The sequence below is a fragment of the Bactrocera tryoni genome, chromosome 5, assembly GCF_016617805.1.
Source record: "Bactrocera tryoni isolate S06 chromosome 5, CSIRO_BtryS06_freeze2, whole genome shotgun sequence".
Lineage (NCBI taxonomy): Eukaryota > Metazoa > Arthropoda > Insecta > Diptera > Tephritidae > Bactrocera > Bactrocera tryoni.
Genome location: NC_052503.1, coordinates 33,404,146 through 33,427,063, shown reverse-complemented (window position 1 = coordinate 33,427,063; position 22,918 = coordinate 33,404,146). Strand labels below are relative to the sequence as shown.

The 22,918-nt window shown below is 38.0% G+C and overlaps 1 protein-coding gene across 3 annotated transcripts; it reads left to right on the top strand.

Moving 5' to 3' along the window:
- Nucleotides 1-8,263: 8,263 nt before the first annotated feature.
- LOC120777997 (N-acetylgalactosamine kinase) lies at nt 8,264-15,940 on the top strand. Of its 3 annotated transcripts, none has more exons than XM_040109654.1 (6): nt 8,264-8,367; nt 11,180-11,508; nt 14,021-14,194; nt 14,272-15,023; nt 15,112-15,370; nt 15,498-15,940. In XM_040109654.1, the coding sequence occupies exons 2-6, from the start codon at nt 11,360-11,362 to the stop codon at nt 15,697-15,699; spliced, it is 1,536 nt and encodes a 511-aa protein (XP_039965588.1). In that variant the 5' UTR covers nt 8,264-8,367; nt 11,180-11,359; the 3' UTR covers nt 15,700-15,940. The 3 variants fall into 3 exon arrangements, with proteins under 3 accessions (XP_039965588.1, XP_039965587.1, XP_039965586.1); XM_040109653.1 differs by having other exon boundaries at nt 8,268-8,401; XM_040109652.1 differs by lacking the exon at nt 8,264-8,367 and having other exon boundaries at nt 10,615-11,508.
- The last annotated feature ends 6,978 nt before the right edge of the window (nt 15,941-22,918 follow it).

The following is a 22,918-nucleotide window of genomic DNA, read 5'->3' as shown; positions in this document are numbered from 1 at the left end:
TATAATATCCAAAGAAAATTTTCAAATCGAACAACTATAGCATATAGCTGTCATACAAACTGACCGAACCGTATCTATATAAAAACCTTTTTATATTTTTTTTTCTAAAAAAAGCCCTGTAAAGGGTATTCTAGCCTCGCTGCAACCGAAGTTAACGTTTTTTCTTGTTATTGCATTTGTTGTTGTTGCTGTTGACTGCACATGCCATTGTCGCTTTGGTTGCATAATGCTTAGCAATTGACTCTCGCTACTTGCCGCCTGCTCACGCCATGTACTTTATAGGTGTTGAAATTAGAGTAGCCGGCGGCAGGCAGTTAATTGCCCCTCGTTGGCAGAGCGAAAACGCTTCTGGTTTAATTAGTATGCGAATCAGTGGCAGGCAGCGTTTTGCATATTTCCCTAGCATTATGCGTTATATTATAAAAAAAAAACACTAAACATATCAAAAGTGATAGAAAGCGGCAAACAGTCAAGGAAATATGCGCATATGTAAGAAGAAGAAGAAGATAAAAACAAATAAATATGTTGAAAATTCTTTAGAAATTTCGCATACGTTCCCAGTATACAGCACATAAACACATTATATTAATATTATTGCCATATATTTCTAATTTATATTTTGAGAACTCAAAAATAAGTTTTTTTAGTTCTATGTAGTTTTGAGATATATTATAGCACATTAAAAAAGTTCATAAGTCACAGCAAGACTAAAACCAATAGAGCTCTAAGTTTTTATACAATTGTAATTTTTTTTTAAGATGGTTGCCACCTGTTCAGAAAATATTTGTCAAACAATTTTAAAAGACAAACGAACGTGAGTGTTGTTTGTTTAATTTTTAATAGTCATTAAGTTAAAATATTTTTGAGTAGTGTTGCCACCTAGTTTAATTTCGAAAAATATTTTATGTATGTAGCACTTCTTATATGATATACTTTACAGTTTGTTTTCAAGTATAATATTATTCTATCAACATATTTACAATACGAGTGTCATTTTTGACTTACGAACGAATGGGCAGAATGATGATGCTACTGATATAGTAGATCAAACTATTTTGCCATTCTCATATTCATTCTTTCACACGTCGTTTGTTCATATTAGACAAAATGCTAACCTAACTTTAGGTTAGGTAAGGTTGGTTAAATGTTCGATCCGAAAACGGGGATCCCACTTGGATTGCTTATAACGCCGGACCTTTGTGGTACTTAGAACTCCTATCAAAATTTATCTTACCGATCGCAAATTTGTTAACATGATGAATATCACGACAAAAAAACACTAGTTGAGTAATAATTTTATAATCTGGGTAACTTTCTCACCTTTCTATGTCGAATGTTGAAAAGAATCCTCACTCTACCACTAATTGACTCTGAGCCTACTACATTATATGGGCACCATCAATTCTAAATAACAACCGACTTGCATCATTTGTAATAATATCACTAGACCCCATATATGTATACACATTTCTAAAACTACAAATCGTTGCTAACGGAAATCATTATTTTGACGAGATCACTCAATAGAAATTTTGATATTTTTTTCGCCATAACTATGATTGCTGAATAAGTTCCAGAAGTTGAAGACAGTTTCAATAGTTTCCTTTCAGCAACACCTGAAATTTTGTGAAATCGTATGATAACCACGCCCCCTCTGCATATAATGGTTATGTTGAAAACTACTAAACTCCAATAAAACGCCAAGTATTGACAAAATTGGATAACGGGCATATCACCGCTCACCTTTGTGTGAAATTCCATATCACAGAATCTAATCGACCAATTTCAACGAAATTCGGTTAACCCTCGGATAACCCTACTTTACGGCGTGAAACTCGTTATCTTAATTCCAACCGAATTCGGTTCATAATATTTTAATGACATTCCCTTGTTACGGTGTGAAAATGAACACAATCAGACAAAGCCCCGCTTACTTCCCATATAACGAAACAACGATACATTTCATCTGATTATTTGACTTTCCAGTACCTAAGCCAAGTAAGACTTTGTTCGTAACTTAAACATCTTAATTTATTCTTCAAACTCTATGTCGTCCATTTCAAAGTAATACCTCTTGTTCCGAATACACTCGTGTTAATGTTTTTTACAAATCCTCGCAACAGTTTTTAAAGCCACCTTTGCCACTATATTCTGCCGATAGATCGTGTGTTACCGGGTTGTAAGCATAGATCCAAGACTCAATTCTAGTAATAATATGTTTCTCATAGTCCGAAAATATTGTTTCACAGACGTTGACACGGCGCTGGTTTTCGAAAAAAATTTAGTGATTTTTGAACCAATCGAGCTTACTACTTTTTTATGCCCAAATGATCTTTCAAAATAGTTTTCACTGAATCTTCCGATATTCAAACGATGCCATTAAGATCTCTGACTGTTAATCGTCTATTATCAAACACCAATTTTTTTATTTTATTGACGTGTTACTCATCAACCCTCATCCTTTTTGAATAATTTGTAGAAATCAAAAACACTTGATCGTAACAAATAATTACCATCGAAGCCCTTTTGCTACATTCTGAACCTTTTAGCACCAGAAATTGGATTTCGTACAAAAAATTTAATGGAATGGAATGGAATTGTAGAATAACTTCACTCTTTTTAAAAATCGCCGAATGCCCTTATTGAAAGACAAGCATATACTAAACACTATTGATTATTTTGATGAGTTGCCTTGGAAAAGAATCTATACCAAATTTGGTGAAGATACATTGTCAAATGTGAAAGTTTTCCATACAAGAACTTGATTCGATCGTTCAGTTTGTATGGAAGCTATATGCTATAGTAATCCGATCTGAACAATTTTTTCGGAGATTAAATTGTTGCCTTAGAAAATAATCTGTACCAAATTTGGTGAAGATACATTATCAAATGTGAAAGTTTTCCATAATTTAAAATTTCCAATTGGCGCCAAACAGCGAAAAGGTAAGTTAAGTATAAAATGATACTGTGAATAGGGTAATAGCTTTGTTGCATTTTCATAATACATGAATTCCTACAGAAGACCCTTGACAAACAAATCGGCCCAATCATACTTTTTGTCGATTTCATAGCCGCTTCCGATGGCACTGACAGTTGTCTATTCGACTCCATTTGGTATCACTGCAAAACTCATGCGGTTATACAGAATGACGTTGAGCGCAACCAACGGCTCCGTCAAATTCGGGAAAATCCTCTCTGATCCGTACGAAACCAGACGAAGCACCTCTCGTGCGTGTACTTCAATATAATGCTCGAAAAAGTGACGCTAATCTGAACGGCAGTCACACTGTCAACTATAAAACCAACTAACAAGTGAACTTAGACAGTTGAGGAGGGGATCCTTCTCTCGCAGTCCGAGTTTGCCATTATTCCCATACAATTTTACTTTACGCTGCAGCAACATGAACGATGATAACGACGGATCTAAGCAGAGGAGAGAAGAGAGTTGCAATAGCCTTTTTTGACAGATCACGCGTGAGTCGTGTCAAGCTGTCATGTTATTTTTGTTCAATATTGTTTCGACTTATGCATATCGTTCAACTTTATTACGAAAATTCACATTCTGTAATGAATATGTTTCGAGCGTTTCGCGCAACTTTTAGTCAACATAATCGGCCTACTAAGCGTAGTATTCGTAACACCATCACCCATCTTTAGACCCAGCTTTCATTATTGGATAATATTTAACTGAATAGATCACGTCCAGCACGCAGTGAAGAAAATATAGTAGTCGTAGTCGGAGAGTTAATTCGGCGCCGTTCGCGGTATGGAGCATTTTACGTCAATATCTCGAAAAGTTCCAAGAAGATCCGAGGTTTTCGAGCCAAAGGCGACCGTTATAGCGCCATGATAACCGACTATTTGATGCCTCAAATTGAAGCTCATGATCTCAGCGACATCTGGTTTGAACAGGACTGCGCCACTTCCCACACATCTCATCTACCTTGATTGATGATTAATGAGAAAGCACTTCGGTGAGCAGATAATTTCACGTTTTGGATTAATCGATTGGCCACCAAGATCATGTGATATCACGCCGTTAGACTTTTGTCTGTGTTTTTTTCTTTAAAATTAGGTAACATAGAAATGGATCTCTGACGAAAGATAGTGCCCATCGGCGAAGGATGTTCCCGTTCCAGACCTTCTCCGTATAGAAGATATAAATTAACTTAAAGCATATGATCTCTTTTCCTACAAAATAGCATTACACAAGGTCTGGCGTTCTTGCCTTATTTTCTGGAGTTATATCATTTCCTTACCAAACTCAGTAATTAACCTCTAGGGAGAGATTTAGATTGGTTACAGAGTTACTCTATACCATATATACTAAGATTTGCATTTTATATCTATTAATGACCGAAAAATAGATTGTCTATCATTAGCCCTTACTTCCTTGTTCTTATCAAAATCTTTATAAATAGCAGCTTAAATAATATTGGGTATATCTATATCTACATGCATACATACATACATATGTATGTGGGGACTTAGTAACGGATCAACAGCAGTAATTTGTTCACAAAGTGTCAGACTATTTTCGGCTGCACCTCGCACCTGCCAGTTCGATGTTCTAAGGTGACTTTTGGTAATTTGTGGTCTCACATTATGTGGCTGCAATACAACTTACCACACACACACACACAAATGCATTACAATGTATGTATGACTGTACGTGTGGCTACATGTTAGGTACAACGTCCAGGAACATGTTGAGCAGCAGGACGACATGCTCAGGCGTCAGTGACATGGCCGAAAACAAGCCAAGCAATGCAATGGCCACAACTAAAAGGACAAAACAGTGCAACAGCCAAACAACAACAACAACAGCCATTGCGTTAACCAAAGCATAGAATATTATCATTAGCAACAAAATGTTGCATTATTGCCAACAACAACAACAGCAGCAGCAATGGCAGTTGACAATAATGACAAACAAAGTGACTGCAATTGTAAAACAGTGTCAAAGCACTTTAGGGCGTCGATGCTAAATTTCAACACCGATGTGCATACACTCACACACACATTCGTAACAAACATGGCTGCAAGTTGGAGTAGGCATAGTCATGTTTCAAGCTCAGCTTTTGTTGTAGTCTAGACAAATGTCGAAGTCGAAAATCAATTACACATTACGCACACCTGTGAGCTGTTGCACACACACACACTTACTTTTATATCATATATGCATTTGGCTGTGTATATATGTATGTATGTGTGAAGGCAACAACACCTAAATTGCACCACCTACAGCAAATTCAAACTTATCTATGTGTAAGTATGTGTGTATAGGTGTGCGTGTGTTTGTCAGTTTCGGACATTTTGGTTGCCGCTTGTAGTCATGCGGACGGACAGCGCCTACTAACATGACGTACAAATGCGCAACATAACGGTAATCCACTTTGTGCATTTGTGTTAACAAGTTGTAGCTCATTATGTGTAAACACAGACAACCCACAAGAACCCACACTCAACAAACTGGCGGGCATAACTAAGGTCACATATGTAAATAATATTATATGTACATATGCATATACAAATACAAAACTACACAAATTTTATGTATATACAAGCATGAAGTTTACGTAAAATGCATAGCTTGCCAATAAAATGTTTCGCACTCACACATGCACATACTTAGAAACTGATTTATTTAATTTTTCTTATAATTTACAGTAATATGTAATTTATATAATTTGTTTAAAATTCGCAAAAAAAATCTAGAATGATGTGAATTAATAATATATTATAAAATCATTTAAATAGCGGCGATCCCTGAACATTTGCTCTATCTATGGACAATTAAATCGCATGATAGTTTTTTGTTTAGAAATATTTAAAAAGTGTTGCATACTTTCAGGCTGAGCGGAAGTTCCCATCTCATGTCAATAATTGACCGCTAGACATGCTCAACGCAGTCTTAGTAAGGTGTATTTTCAAAATTTGTACACAGCGCCCTCTGTCTGTGAATTTTTATTTTTACTATCTACTATTATTGTATACTAAAGCCTTCTCATCTCTTAATCTATTATTCATAAGCATTCTACAGAATGATATTAATTATACCCTGAACAGCATATATCTAGCTTACCAAGTGGTCCATTACACCTTTCAGATAACATATAAAATATATATATATATATATTAGAATTTTTTGTTTTGAACTATTAATTTTTTTCAGTCCCGTCACGAAATTTTAAACAAAATTCCCTGAAAATTTGAGCCCTTAATATTAAAATTAAGAACTGGACCAAGGCCTGTAAAAATTTTCCATAGAAAATACGCTACAATCGTGAGTTTTTATATTTAAATTCCTGCACATCAGAGGTATTTTATGGCATCGCTCTGACTTTAGACGCATATTTCTCAGAATTGTTCACTCTACAAAAGTGCTCAGTGCAACAAAGTCGTAACTCGCACCGGCGAGGTAGTACGGGGTTCTAAACCTGATTTTTCCATGAAATTCACATTTTCTTGTATTTGTCTCCTAAATGACAAGAGCTATAGAAAAAATGTACGCGACAAATTGTAGGAAATTTTATTTGCTAGAAAAAAGGTACTGCTCACATTTAGACGAAAACCGATATCTTGGGATCTACTCGACTGATATCGACAAGGTTTGATACATAGTATTATCCTGACATTTCTATATTCCAGTGCGAAAATGGGCGAACTACAATCACGTCTACGTCCCACATAACACAATTTTAAATTCCATCTGATTCTTTCACTTTCCAGCATACAAATCAGGAACCAAGCAAAGTATCTGGATAAAACTTTGTACGAATAGAGAACTCGAGGTGTGCCACTTTATGATCAAAAATTGTCCAAATCGAAACTAGTTGTATAAAGCCCTAAATGCCGAATATGTGGACTCCAGTTCCTATTACGAAATTTTTATCCAAAAAGTCGGTCAACCTATCAGATATAATATTGAAATCTGAAAAGAAATTTCCCGGCTTTGACCTTGCAAATTGCAAGAGTATAAAATGTTTGGATATACCCTAACTTAGCCCTTCCTTACTTATTTTATTTTACAAAATTGGTATGTAAAAGTTGGAAGTTTCCTGTAATTGATCGATTATACCGTAACTACTACTTTACCAACTTTAAATTTAATGCGGAATGTTTATTATCATTCGAAAGATCGTTTTTTGGCATTTATTTAGCGTGATGTTTTGCCCCAAGGCCTGAATCAAAGCGGGATTATACGCATAGACTTTAGATTTTCTATATCCCCTCAGGAAAAGGTCTAACGATGTGATATCACACGATCTTGTTGGCTAATTGACTGGCCCAAAACGGGGAACTATCTGCTCACCGAAGTGTTCTCTCAATAAATTCAATGAATCATGCGATGTGCGGGAAGTCGCGCCGTCTTGTTGAAACCTAATGTCGTCGGGATCACGAGTCACGATAGTCGATTATCATGGCGCGATATCGGTCGCCATTAACGGTTACATTCTCACCGACATCATTTTTGAGGAAATATAGACAGATAATTCCACCAGCCCATTAATCACACCAATGCGGCAATTTTGCTTTTGTTTACATACATACCCATTGGCTCGAAAACGTCGGATATTCTTGGAACTTCCATAATTTTTTTAAATCGGTTATAAAATATAAAAACTGCTGGTATACCAACTGTTAAACTGTAAATATTTACTCTGTTCGTCGGTGCTGTGGGTCTTAAAGTTCGAAGCCAATTTCTAATAGATAAGTGCATATTTATGTAAAGATGAAGAAAGTCGACTTTTCCATAAGCATTGGACACATTCATGAAAACACAAGATACATTATTTAATATGCATTTTTCGTCTAGCAGAGAGAAATATTTATGTAGTTAGTGTATTTAATTCATGGCTCAATTTGAATGAATCTACTTGTATTGAAAACTGGCGCTCAGCGGAAGTCGAAGGTGACGACAAATTCAGTGTTTTAAATTTCAAATCAAAAATCAACCGGTTTCTGATATTTAGACCGACTGATGAGTTGTTCATATATATATAAACATGTATATATGAGTACCAATGCACATACACACATATATACGAATAGCATAACAATAATAAAGCGTCAAATGTAGATAAAATGCTGATATGGCCAACAAGCGGTTGCACCAACTGATAAGACGACGGAATCGTAAGAAAAATGTGAACTCGCTAACAACAACAATAACAAGATGTGAATTATTGTAGCAGAAATGCGCAAGATATTTTATTCAAAATGTCAGTTGTTTTCAAGTCGTCGTCGTGGCTGTGCGCCAGCGGAAAAAACACAAAATATTTTTATTATAAAAAAAAAACTCAGCGCTTAGTGTGATTCTTTAGCTTAATTTAATTAGTGCTGATCTGCTATAAATGCTAAAGAGTGTGTTATCTTAAAAAATGCTATAACTGTTTTAGTTCGTTTGTTTTTTATTTTGTTTTTTTTTGCTGTTAAGTCGCGTGCGGTTGTGATGTGGAGGTGGCACAGCAGTTGCAGGCCTCATTGAACGCATTTTAGTATATAGCGTAGTATATGCCCAGGTGTTTTACTACCAGCTATTAAAAATATATTTTAAACACAAACGTGTGAAAAATAAAAATATTTTCGTGACAAGTACAGCGAAATTTCCATTTTTTTATGAACAAAAATATTTGTTACCATGTAACGTAGAGCTTAGCAAATCTTAGCCCGATGATGTTAACAAAATGCCTTGTTAGTCTAAATGTAGAAATATAGCATAGATAATTGATTGAAATGCAACTGAATTGATTGAAATGCAACTGAAGTCTTGGATTAGTTAAATTTTAGGGTTGGATTATTTAAATTTTAGGGATATCGACGTAATCACTTTAAACCTGTGATTGAAAAAAACTTGAGAACAATAAAGTGGAAAGTCGTACTTCTACACTCCGTCGCTGAACCGACTATCTATGCTTTTCTTCTATGTGATACGTAGCCCTGTTGAATCTACACGTTTTTTTAAGTTCTTATCTTTGAGCAACGGTTCAATACTTCCTTCTTGACTGCTCTGCGTTTGTGAGATCAAGACTTGAAGCACTTGAGAGCGCATACCTTCAGACAACCCACCGAACTGGCGAGAGTTGAAATTACGCGTCTGTGCAAATTTGTATTGGCTACTAAGGGTTTTGCTAATTTAGAAGTTCGAACACAGGCGTTCATCTAACCTAACCTATCTCTGAGCAAAAAAATATAGGTTAGCATCGAGCTATTTCCCAACCTGTGCAGTTTTCAAAAAGTTTTCTTCATTGACGTCAAAGTGCTAAAATTATTTCCAAATTTATCTACATGACTGTATTACCAGCTCGTAAAAGTTATGTGAGTCCATAAAATATGACAGAATCAGAGTAAACAAGTAAAGAAAACGTCAAAAAACATAAAAAGCTATGAAAAGATCTAAATCTTAATTTTGATAGAACAACCGCTATATGTCGCCGCTATATGATATAGTGTTCCGAACTGAGCAATATTTTCGGAGTTTGTTGAGTTGGTTAGGACAATAATATCAAGCTGCTCTGCAAGGATGAAGCAGTGGGTAGGGAGAAGCATTGGTAACAACTTCTAGGCATGCGCCATGCCAAGTTGCTAATGGGGGCTTATACCGTCCCTAGGGACAAACTCAGGCCACTTGTCGTCTTTTACACTGACCATTGTAAGCTCAAAAAAGCACTTATACAACAAGGGCCTAGTTTCTTGTGCGAATTGCCGGTTCTGTGACTTGGAGTCTGAAACTCCATAGCACCTGCTTTGACTGCACATCAGTCTGAAAGTGCAGAATAAAGGCCTTCGGAACCATATTTTCAAAAAAGTATCACATTGCCTCAACAGCACCAAGCTATATATTGAAATTTATCAAATTTCTGGGGCTAGGTGAGTCGTTCTGACTTAGGAGAGGGCACAATAGACCTTAGGTCGCAGTGCAATCCTCATTTACTTATTTATTCTAATGATATCTATAACCTATTAGGCAAGCGTAAAATTTCAGATTAATATCTGAAAACATGAGGAACCAGTTCGCTTATACGGACGAACATAGCTAGATCGACTTAGCTCGTCTCGTTGGTAATTTATATATGTGACCTGGTCTACGAAAAGGGAGCTAACGTGCGAAAACTAGTTTTCTGGGAAACAGCTGTTAAAAATAAACAACTCGTTTCGTCAGTTTCTCGTTTGAAAATTGATTTTTTGACACCTAAGCCCCTTTCCGTAGACCAGGTCACATATATACATACATATGCATATTCCGAAATTTTCTTCTGGGTGTTAATACATTTATGGAGAGCTTAATATATCATGTTTAAGATATACACAATTTTAGTACCTAACTGCTTAGTAAACTGATTTTATCACTGATATCATCTAAATACGGATACCAAAACAAGCGGATCCATTGATATAGGGTATGAAACATATTATAAGAATATTGGGAATGTATAGGGACTTATACAATGTTGTTGCCTTGCCTTGTTGGCTTACGCTTAATTCATGCATAGCATAGTGCTGAAGTTCACAACTAAGTAAAATTCATAAAAATCACTCAGGTTAATTACTAAATACACAATTAGTAGTAATAATGCAATTTAATACACGATAAATAAAATAAAATTAATTTTGATTGCCTCTTAACATGCAAACAACTCTGTCCCACTGTGCGGCGCGCGCAATTCTATTTTCTCACTTTTCCCGCACCCACTTTCGTGAGTGAATGCTCTCTCCTAGAACGCATGCTGAGCAACATTCATATTAATTTTTCACTTGAATCAACTTTATTGCTTTCTTTGTTTGATTCTGGCATTTCCTCGTGCAAAACATCGCCAACCAACCTGCTGCAATATAATGAATTTTCTTCGAGCAGTGATAAAAGTTTAATGAAATTAATTAAATGTGTTAACTTGTGAACTTTGTTATAAAACAATAGCAACACGCAAAACGAGCGCATACGAGGCTAATCAACAGTTTAGCTCCAATTGTTATTGTTATTGTTATTGGACGTTGCCTTCGCGGACGCTTCTTATCACTAGGCTTTTGTGCGCGTTTGTCGATTGTCGCAGCGCTTTGCATCGTTCGCGCCACCTCTGCCTCCGCCGCCGGTTCATTCACTCTTTTGTGTGCAAATTCTTGATTTATTGTCGCGCGAATTCTCAGCATCTAAGTATGTGCGTTTATTCTCGTTTAGATTCGCTCAATTCGCTCAATTATACAAGTTGTCATCGCTATTGTGCCTAAGTGAAATTTGTTGTAGCGGTAATCAAAACAAAAACCGTACAAATAAATAAACAACAACTGCATATATACATACAGTATAATTGAAGAAGTGCAGTGCAGCAATCCGGTTTAGCGCAGAAATCTAATAAAAATGGCAGCAAGTGCGGCGAGCGCCATCTCTATGTCACATTTGGAACTTGGTTCTGAGCATAGACTTTACGCACGCTTACGCGAGCTTTACGATTTTTATCGCCATCAGTTTGGTGGTGAACCGGAATTCTTCGTTCGCATGCCTGGACGGTAGGTGGTGCATTGGTAGTAGTGAATATCATATATATATACGGAAATTAATTAATTTTTGGATTTGGGGGGTATTCTAGTCTAGAGGCACGTATTTTAGTGTTTTTGACAAGACAAAACAAGGTCGAAACTGATTTCATGTACTTCCGAGATTAACTTAAAGCATGATTGAGAACATATTTCTATGCAACTCACACCGTGGTCGTCATCAAAAGGGGGGTCTCTCATCCGAGGCTGGTTGTTACTGTTCATTGGGGGTGTTTTTTTACGTGGCGGGTCCCAAACCCAGCGCACAACCCTATGTAGGGAATATTTTGCCTTCTCACCTTAGCTCGCCTTCAAACGGATGTTCTTAGGCTTGAGGATACTTGGTCAAAGACCGGAAGTAGTGAGCTGCTTGAGTCATATGTAAAAGAATCGTTTCTGGCCACTCCCAAGTGAATGGCGATCATAGCTTCAAGGATGATACACTAATTATAGCGATCCTTCAACTTTTCGATACCATTTTTGTAGTAAAATGTGTCTTTTGGGTCAATATAGGCTTCAGTTTCGGCGATCACCTCTTCTTTACAGTCGTAGACACTATTTGGGAACAATTCGAGATACAAAGTGCAACCGAGTCTTTCTCTGCCTGATCTCTCCTCTGCTTCCAAATCGAAAACCTTCAAAGCTGGAGTGTTCGCTACCATCCGGACAGCATCACCTAGGCAACGCGCCACTGATTCTTGATTCTCTGAACTATGTCGCCATATGTCTCGTACAGCTCATGGATTATCGTCTGCGGTACTCACCGTTGCCAATGGACCATAAATCTTCCGCAAAACCTTTTCTTTTGAACACTCCTAAAGTGACTCATCATATGCATCATTGTTCAGGCTTCCGCACCACACAGCAGGACGCGAATGATGAGGGACTTGTACAGTTGGGTCTTTGTTCGTAAAGACAGGACTTTACTTTTCAATTGCCTTCTCAATTCAAAGTAGTATCTGTTGGCAAGAGTTCTGCGTTGGATTTCACGGCTAAATCACCTTTGATTCGACGAAAATTTCTTCACAGCCTTATTTTGAGATGGAAATAGTCGCTGGAAGCCAGATCTCGACAATACGGTGGACGTGGAAGTCATTCGCAGCCCAATTCTTAGATTTTTGCCATAGTTTTCACTGATTTGTAACACGCTAAATTGCCTTTGTAAATCAGCACATTCTTTTTCGTCAAATGCGACTGTTTTCGGTAATTTCGTCCTTCAAACGATCCACTAACACTATGTAATAGTTGCTGTTGATGGTGCTTCCTTTTTTAAGGTAATAAATAAAAATTATTCCATGTATGTTCCAAAAATACAGTTTTTCCACATTTTGCAGCGGATTCTTTGTGTGCAGTCCACTTGGATATCTGTCGATTAGACTTCGGAGCGAAACGATGTGTTATTCCGATGGAACATTTCCAAATACTGCTCCGAAACATCAACTCCTCGTTGTTTTTGATCAAAAATTAAATCGCGGAGTACCCACGATGCACATAGACTTGTGAATGATATGATGGACACGTTCAGTTGATATCTTTAAAGTGTCTGCTATTCCGAAATCTTCACTTTTCGGTCATCCAAATTATTTTGTACACTTGTTTGATGTGTTCCTGGGTAACAGTCACTTAAGCGCGTTTTCATCCTCGGTGCCTATTTCGCCTCTTTCCAACTTAACAAACCACTTTTCAACGGCTTATGTCCTGGTGCAGAGTCCAAATAATGTTGAATAATCCAAACCTCAGCTTCCATATTATTTTTTCCTCCAAAAGCAATGCTTTATTAACACACGAAATTCCTTTTGATAAATTTTTTGTAAACTAACTTTGCTTGCTTCACCAAATACTATTCCCAAACTATTGATTCAACATTTGTCAAATGTATACACCCGCCTATTGAAGGTTAGGGCTAACTAAAAATCGTATGGATTTAATCCTAGTAGCGACATATACTGATCTGTTTTTAAAGAGAGTGAGGGGAATTCGTGAAGGATTTACTTTAAAACCAAAAACCTGCAGTTCGCAGCAACTCGGACTGACGTACGGAACGACTTGGCGCATTTTACGTCGAGATGTTAACCCCACTTTGAAAAGCAGATAATTTCCGGTAAATTGGCCACCAAGATCGTCTGATATCACGCTGTTAGACTTTTTCATGTGGAGATATGTAAAGTTAGGTTACCAGCTTGAACGATACATCGAAAATTGAACTCAACGGATCGACCATCTGAGACTTGGACGCGGCCAACATTCCTGTTCCTTCAAGTGATACTAAGCATTCACCATTAAATGTGATGTTTCTGTGTTTTTTCTTTAGAAAAGTAGGGAACCTCGAAATGGATAACCCATTTTTGTGCGAGTCGACATTATAAAGTCCAACAAAGCAAGTTATATCTGATACATATTTTTCAACTTTATGTGATTTTTCAGAATCTTTAATTCATTTGCATTCAGCCACAATAACCATTTCTCTGCTTTAATAAAATTACAGCGTCAACATAATCGGCGAGCATGTGGACTACTGCGGCTACCCCGTCTTACCGATGGCTATTGATCAGTGCATTCTGTTGGCGGTCGGACACGATGAGGAAAATACATTTCTACAGCTACGCAATGTGGAAACAAAGCGCTACGAAAACTTCAAATGCGATTTGAGTGCGCTCAGGTAGGAATAACTGTAATATTTTCGCAATTTTCATTATTTCACTTAAAAACCTACATTCTCACACCTCCCGCGCACAGCATTGATTTGCCACAAAATGGTGCACCGAAATGGTATAATTACTATCTGTGCGGTGTGAAGGGCATCTATGAGCAAATCCAACAAGCGAACAGTGGTGAAACTATGCGGCCCATCGGCATGCATGTCGCGTTGAGCGGCAACATACCGCCAGCTTCGGGTTTGAGCAGCTCCAGCGCACTGGTTAGCGCCGCTGTGTTGGCCACGGCATATCTGCACCAATTGCCTTTGGAACGCAAACAGTTGGCCGCCATATCGGCACGCTGTGAACGCTACATTGGCACACAGGGTGGCGGCATGGATCAAGCCATCGCCTACCTGGCCAAGGCTGGTTGCGCACAATTCATCGAATTCCATCCGGAGCTGAATGCCACACCCATACAGTTGCCGGCTGGTGTGTGCTTCATTGTGGCCAACAGTCTGGCGGCAAAGAACAAAGCAGCCTCGTCGGATTTCAATGAACGCGTAGTGGAATGCCGCTTGGCTGCGCGCATTATTGCCAAGCATATGAAGTTCAGCAATTGGCGTGGCATGTTGCGCTTTGTGCAGTTGCAAGAGGCGCTGCATTGCACGCTCGGCGAACTGGAAGAGCTAGTGTTGAAATGGCTGCCAAAGGATATTTACACACGCGCAGAGTTGTGTGCGCGCGAGTTGGAGGTCGACGCTGAGGAATTCGAGAGGGAATTTCTCACCATCAATACGCGGCACATGACACAATTCAAATTGAAGCAACGCGCTCTACATGTCATACAAGGTACGTGGAATTTTGGGGGACGAGGCGTAAAATAATGGTTGTATTGCAAGTAATTGCTAATCTCTGCTTCTTCTTAAACGTATTACAGAGTCACTGCGTGTGGCGAAATTTCGCCAAATATGCGAGCGCCACCATAACGAACCGCAATACATCTGCAATGGCGTGAACGGAACGTCAAACGGTAATGGTGTCAATGATGCCATAAAGCCATTTACCCTGCTGTCACAATTGATGCGTCAATCACACCAAAGTCTTAAGGAGCTCTACGAGTGTTCGCACACCGATCTGGATCGTTTGATTAGCTTATCCGATGAGGCGGAGGTAGGCGCTAGACTCACCGGTGCAGGGTAAGAATATTACTTCCGCATCACCACTACTAATAGACCATTAACTCACAACACACCCATACATACACACATACATATTTACATAATTCACTTATCACTTTCTCCTTCTTTTTACCTCAACTTTCAGTTGGGGTGGCTGCGTGGTTGCCTGCTGTGACTCTTTGGAATCCTCTAAGCAATACATTGAAATGCTTAAAGCGAATTACTTTAAGCTGTTGCCACAAGATTTGCTCGAGCGGTATGGCGCCAATGACTTCGATGATGTTGTGTTCGCCACATTTCCGGAAAATGGCGCTGAAATCTTTCAACTCAACTTTGTGTCTTGTTAATTGACAAGCGCGTCGTTTTCTGTTGCCAACAGTTGCCAAAATCTTGCTAGTAAAAATATATAATATATACATTTTTTATATAATCCTCCATCCAATACAGGGTGATCAATCAAATATGTAATGAACTGTAAACAAATCTTTAATTCTCTTTTACAAGAAATAGCTAAATGCATTTTTATACGTAAACATGTAAAAAACAGTATTGAACTTAATTAAAGGAAGTTGAGAAATTTAATAAATATATAGTATGTGTCGGGCTTAAATATCTTAAAAGGAAAGTAAGTATTCCATAACTCTTTACGACACTTACACTTCAAGAGATTGAGTAAGCAATTGAGTAAGAAAGGAGTTTAACCTGCTACAGTATCTCGATTCTCACGACAACTCGAACTCGTCGTCTGCTGTACGCCATTCACTGAGAGGAAGTCGGTGAAGGTGTTTATGGCTCCACTGTGAATGGCAGTGAGTATATGTCTGAAGTTAATAGCGTCCGAAGTCTGGTCGGCGTATTGTTTTATGACGAGAACGTAGTTGAGGAAGAACCTCTTGATGCTCCTAGAAGGCGGTTCCACATCAAGCTCGTGACTGCAGGGATGAATTCTACGAAAACACCACAATAGAAACTGCTTGGAGAGGAGTTCATTACACTCCTTAATTGGGAGCATGCGGGTCTCACTGTGCAGATGTTTGATTGGAGACATCAAGATGCGTTATCCCGTTATTTTCCGGAGTGCGTGTTCAGACATGTCTTGTATATTGCCAACAACGTTTCTTTGTCTTTTCCCCATGTGCTATCTGCTATCAACTTGAGGATTTTGTTGCGCCTTTGTACTTTGGCAGTAATCGCGGTCGTGTGAGGAGTGAAGGTGCACAGGCTGTCGAGTGTCCCACTTAAAATCATAGGGTTATTTACAGTCAGTATTTTAGCGTCAACCACTGCAGTATTAAGGTGAAGTCTGTACCCCTTCGTCTAGTTTTGGTTTAGTGGTAGAGAGTGTTAGGTTCCGTACAGCAAGAAAGCGAGAAAGGGCGGAGAGATAGCCGTTTACTTTTGAGCACATGCCGTCGAACCCCCTGTTTAATTATTCTCAATTTAGCGTTTTTACCACGAAACAGTACGGATGATTGTCGACCGCTCAGGTAGTTCATAGTCCACCTCTTCAACCCTGGAGAAAGCGTAGATTTTTCGATGCTCTCTAGTAGCGTTGTGTGGTTGGCTGTGTGAAGAGCTTTTGACAAGTTCAATGTTACGAGGATCATCCTTTATATGGCTTAGAACATGAACTATCTGGAGTTTATGCCGTTAAGAGCTGTGGTGATGTTGTGTACTTTTCGGAAGCCATGCTGGTGGTTTGCTAGACTCGGGTGGTGCATGGAGGTCGAGAGACTTCTTCACTACTGGAGAGAGAAGAGTTATCGGACGATGGCGACATAAAAAGGTATTAAAATGGATGATCGAAAGAACATTCTTTGGCATTTATTTTTTGAATAGTCGGTTATGATGACGCGACAATGGTCACCATTAACGGTTACATTCTCACCGGCATCATTTTTGACACATGACCACCGGCCTACAAACCACACCCAACCATCGATTTTTCTGGATACAATGGAAGCCTTTATATCTCTTCATGTTGCTCTTCGTTCCAAGTGCAGCAATTTTGATTTTGCTTACATAACCATTGAGTCAGTAAAGGGCCCCAACGCGGAACTAAATTTGACTCGAAAACGGCAAATCTTCTTGAAAATTTTCAAGAGCGAAGCGATTTTGGTCGAGCGGCTTCATAAAATACGCCATGCTGTTCCATACGTCAGTCCGAGTTGCTGCAAACGTCGCCGAATCAATTTTCTACGGTCTTCGTGTACAATCTCAGTTACGGCTGCTATATTTTCTTCACTGCGTGCTGGACGTGATCTATTCAGTCAAATATTAGCCAATAATTAATGCTTGGTCTCAAGATAGGTGATGAATAGTATGCTCCGATTAGTATGCCGATTATGTTGACCAAGAGTTAAGCGAAGCGCAAGAAACCCGTTCTTAACAGAATGTGAATTTTCGGAACAAGGTTGAACGATTTGTAAACGTTGTTCACGCTAAAGTCTTTTCATGGTGAAATGGCAAACAATTCTGACAACTTGACACGACTCACGCGTGATCTATCTGATTGTATGTACATATATACCTCTCATAGTAACGATTAAAGTAATGTTCTTGAATAGAAAATATATTTATTTGACAAGTTATCTTCACGAAATTTTGTACGGTCTATTGTCTGAAGCAATGACACAATCTTCGAAGAAATTATTCAGACCGCTACAAAATATAGCTACTGTCCGAAGTAACCGTTGGCCGGTTGTACAATTACACATATAGATTTGAGAATAGAGCTCTCGCAGATGCGATTTCTAATCACTTTATTAACAAAACATCGATCTTAATGTCTAGCTATTCAAAAGAAGAGAATTGTTATAAAGGCCTAGCCTGTTTATAAAACATCAACTCAGCAGAAAGTAAGAAAGTGAAAATTGGAATTATGAGGGAAACGAATAATTTGTTAAAATAGGATAAATAAAACAATAGAAAAAAGCAGTTCCGAATTCTAACAATTATTTATGATTATTATTTTCTTTAGTTTCTATTCACAATATTTTGGTTTTAAGCAAAACACAAATGCTTCAAACTTAGTATAGTAGGAGTAAAATTCGATTAGTAGAAAATGCCGCAAATACATATGTATATGTCCTTTTAAACTAGGGGTTGGGTATTTTGACATCAAACTTATTGCAATGCCGTTATAGTCATTTATAGTGTAGCCACAAGAACAAAGGTAACAAGTTCATGTATAATTAATCGCAAATTCCTGAACACTGAACCTCACTAACAGGCAATGTAACAATTTACTTGTCTGGAAGCAAAATAATGACCCTGTCGGAAATGCATTACAATAAATACAGAATTTACATGTAGCGCACTCACCAACCAGAACTAAGTTGTCACTTGAAAGGAAAGATGGCAGGCAAACATAAATCCGTAAATCAAGTTTTCTTAACCAAACTTTTTATAAAACTCGTTTCGTTTTAGATTTTATAAAAAGCTATTGAGTTATATTGGGTTTACAAACACGAGAGTCATGAGTCCGTCACTAAAGTCGTACAATTTTCTCCATTTCCTTCTTCCTTCCATATTCTAAGATATTATACCCATACATACATAGCTATCTACGCGGTAATAATGCAAATTATATACACATATTTTGTAGAGATCTTATTTCCCACTGGACTTTATTGTCATAGCTTAGCTAAGTATAGGTACTTGTATATGTAATGTACGAACATTTAATTGTGTGTAAAATAATTTATTTTATGTAACACGCAACATCTAAAGTGAAATATCTATGAAAGTCATTCTAGTTATTCAATAACTTCAGGCACTTGAATTAAACATTGAATTCACATGAATAAAATCTTTTGAAATTTCGTAATATGAGCTTTAGTATTACGTGACTTTGAAGCAATGAGGTTGCCGCAATAAAAATTTAATAGGAAGTTTGTTGAAAATGCGAAACAAGATTCGAAAATTCTTGCTAAAATTTCACAACCAAATCAAAGCGAAATTTAGTATACTTATGTAACATAATTACAAAGTACCAGTAACTGCTGCAGCATCTTTTTAAATTCCGTAAGTCCAGTGGATAATTAATTAAACAGCCATGTGAAATATAAATAAATATTCCATCACTTTCACTTTGAAGTAATTGGGGCCGCATAACAGCAATAACACGCAGTGTATTTCCTTTCAAAGCATCAATCATCTCGAGTTTATCTGCGTACGCAAATGACTTCACATGACTTCACAAAAAATTGTTTAGCGGTGTTAAATCGCACGATTTTGAAAGCCACGCCGTTGGCACACGACGCATCACGCGATCACCAAAAGTTTCTTTCAATAATTGCTTCGCTGACAGTATGGAGCCAAAGCTGGTCCTCCTATTCAGGCATAAAAAAATAATGAATAAAGACTTTGCAGCGTTCGCCATTAACATTATGACCGGCTTCATTTTAAAAGAAATGTGGAACAATTATGCCCTCTGCCCATAGCGCATACCAAAGAGAGTCTTTTTGAGGTTGTAACGGCGTATCAACAATAGTTTGTGGATTATCATCATTTCAGATGGGACCATTTTGTTTATTAAAGTACCCATTCAACTAAAACTGAGCTTCAAATTTGGAAAAGCTCTAGACCTTGTCCGCCCGCTATTGCCGTCCTGTTCGAATTTAATTTCAAATGGAATCAGTTCAATCAACCCTAAACGCACTAGATACTGCAGGGCAATTAACTTCAAAATATTCCTCGTATTTCTTCCTTCGTCAGTCCACAAAATTTTAATTCACGCTCCCGATGTTATTCAATACGCACCAGTTTCAATTGGACAGCGCTCAGAAGAATCTGTTTAGTCAAGCAATAAGGACGTTAAGATGTATCGACTTCATCATACACGAAAGAACTAACGGGACGCCACAAATTAGCACTTGCTAAACCGATTACTTCTGGGCTTAGATCCTTTCATCAACAGTCAAAGAAGACTATCATGCAAAACAAAATCAATTTTATTAAAATTAGTTTTTAATTTAGTTCAATAATATTCAAAAAAATCCTTTTTTCGTTTATCAACTTTTTTACTTTAATATAATTAATTAAAATTCGTTATCATCGAGAGGTGGTGAAGTGTGAAACGGGAGAGGGACATTTTAAAAAGCTTTAGCAAAAGTTTCACTTTTATATAGGCAGTGGAAGTATTTTTGGCCGCTGATTCCATACAAGACCGACCATTGTACGTTGAACAGAATTTTTATGTGAATATCAGGATTGGTGGCCACCTCACGAGCTTAATGGTCGTTCTTGCACAAATTGGGTTTTGTAAGACCGCGCATCAAGATTCTTCCGCAAGACCTTTCATAAAGTGGGCGGACACTTTTAGTTTAATTTGTATCGGTTAATGAACTTACTCGTTTTGGTTTTCAATAAGGTGAAGCCGCTCAAACTGTCCAATTTGCCCAGAAAAAAATTAAACATCAAACTTTCGATTAGATAAGTTAGAAAGGGTTTATTTGGCACGCACTTGATTATTTTATGCACTCAAAGTTTGTTAGAATCAAGGTACGATGTTGAGGAGGCTTATCCCACGGTAGTTGGCGCAGATTGTGGGGTCTTCCTTTTTGTGGATTGGGCAGAGTAGACTTAAATTTCAATGGTCGGGCATGCTTTCGTCCGACCATGTTCTACAAAGAAGCTGATGCAAGCTCCTTATCAGGCTAGAGAAGTGTACCCTCCATAATTTCAGTATGCTCTGTGCATCAGTCACTAGCTCACCTCTGGAAGTTCTACAAAAGTATCCTTCGGTTCTGAAGCCTTTTGTTAGTCGCCGCATATTTTCGTAGAACTTTTTATATATACATATATTGTCGTTAGAAAAGGAAAAAGAAAGACGCTTGAAATTGATTTGAAAATCTTAAAGACTGTATGTATAAGTACATTTACATGCATGTTTCGAATTTTGAGGAATTCCACTCACATAATGAGACGAAGTTAAACTGGCTTGACCCTTATATTAGGTTGGAAAATATCTCCCTTCTGCCTCTTTGTCTTTTGAATTTCGCGGCTATGTAGAAAGCGCTACAGAGCTCGTATCTCGCAGTACCATACATCTTTGAAAGGTCTTGACATAACCTACAAAACGACGCTATGTATGATTAGTTTGGATATTGCGTTCAACAGTTATAGATTTGTAAACATGGAGTTCACTAAGACCAAAATTCGCGCTATTTTAAAGTTTTCTTTCGTTAAAGGCGAATCTGCTAGAGAAACGTTCCGTGAGATTAATGGTGTTTTGCGGGATGGTCCTCTGTCACTTCGAACTGCGGAGGAATGGTTTCGACGATTCAGAGCGGGTGAAAACGACACCATAGATAAGCCAACCGGCGGAAGACCTGTGACGACGAATACCGATCAAATCATGGAAAACATCGAGTTAGACATGTGGCATCTCGTGACCATCTTCAAAAGGCTGGATACACAAAAAAGCTTGATGTTTGCCGCATAATATGACGCAAAAAAACCTTCTGGAACGAACTCGACCCATTTTTGAAGCGGATAGTGACTGGCGACAAAAAATAGATAACATACGACAATATCAAGCGAAAACGGTCTTGGTGAAGGCCGGTGAATCATCCCAAACAGTGGCCAAACCGGGATTAACGGCCCGGAAGGTTTTGCTGAGTCTTTGGTGGAATTGGAAGGGAATAATCCACTATGAGCTGCTCCCATGTGACCAGACGCTTAATTCTACCGCTTAATTCTACCATAGAGGGTGTAGTGTTCCTCCAAGACAACGCCAGACCACACACTTCGTTGATGACTCTTCAGAAGCTACGGGAGCTCGGATAGCAGGTTTTATCGCATTCACCATATAGACCGGATATAGAGCCAAGTGATTACTACCTGTTCCTGCCTGCCTCTGTTGGTGTAAAGTTCAACTCAAAAGAGACCTGTGAAAAGTGGCTGCCCGAGTTCTTCGCAAATAGGAGGAGGTACGAGGGTATTATGAGTTACCGCCTAGATGGAAACAGATTATCGAACAAGAAACGGCGCATATTTGAACTAAATCCGATCACTGTAACACTTTACAAAGCATTGAATAGCGAGCAAAAAAAGCGGAAGGCAGATATTTCCTACAGCCTTATCTATATAATATAAGAGTACAAACACACCTATGTTTTAATGGACGCTTTGTACACTTATAATTTCCAAAGGTTGTGGTATTTCCTTATCTCAGCGAATTTATAATGGTTTGTGCTTATATTTGACTACAAGAGCATCTAAGTGATGGCCAGAATTTATAACAGATTGTAGGTCGATATGAGAAAAAAATTTCTTACAAATACAAAGAATATTTCATATATCCCAATAGTGTGTAAATATGTGTTGAGAGGTTTTTTCCCATAATTGGCGATAAAGTTTGTAAACAAAAATGCTTTCAGGCAACACATTTCAGACCTTGCAATATACTCGTATATGTACAGCATATTTATTGAAGCTTATGCATTCGATTGTAACCGCACCTTTGGTAAGTGTCGTGCTTCTGATAACGTTACTTAAAAATGCATTAAGTTAATGCAGTTTGGACATCATAACAGTTTAATGGTCGCAGTTAATGTAAAC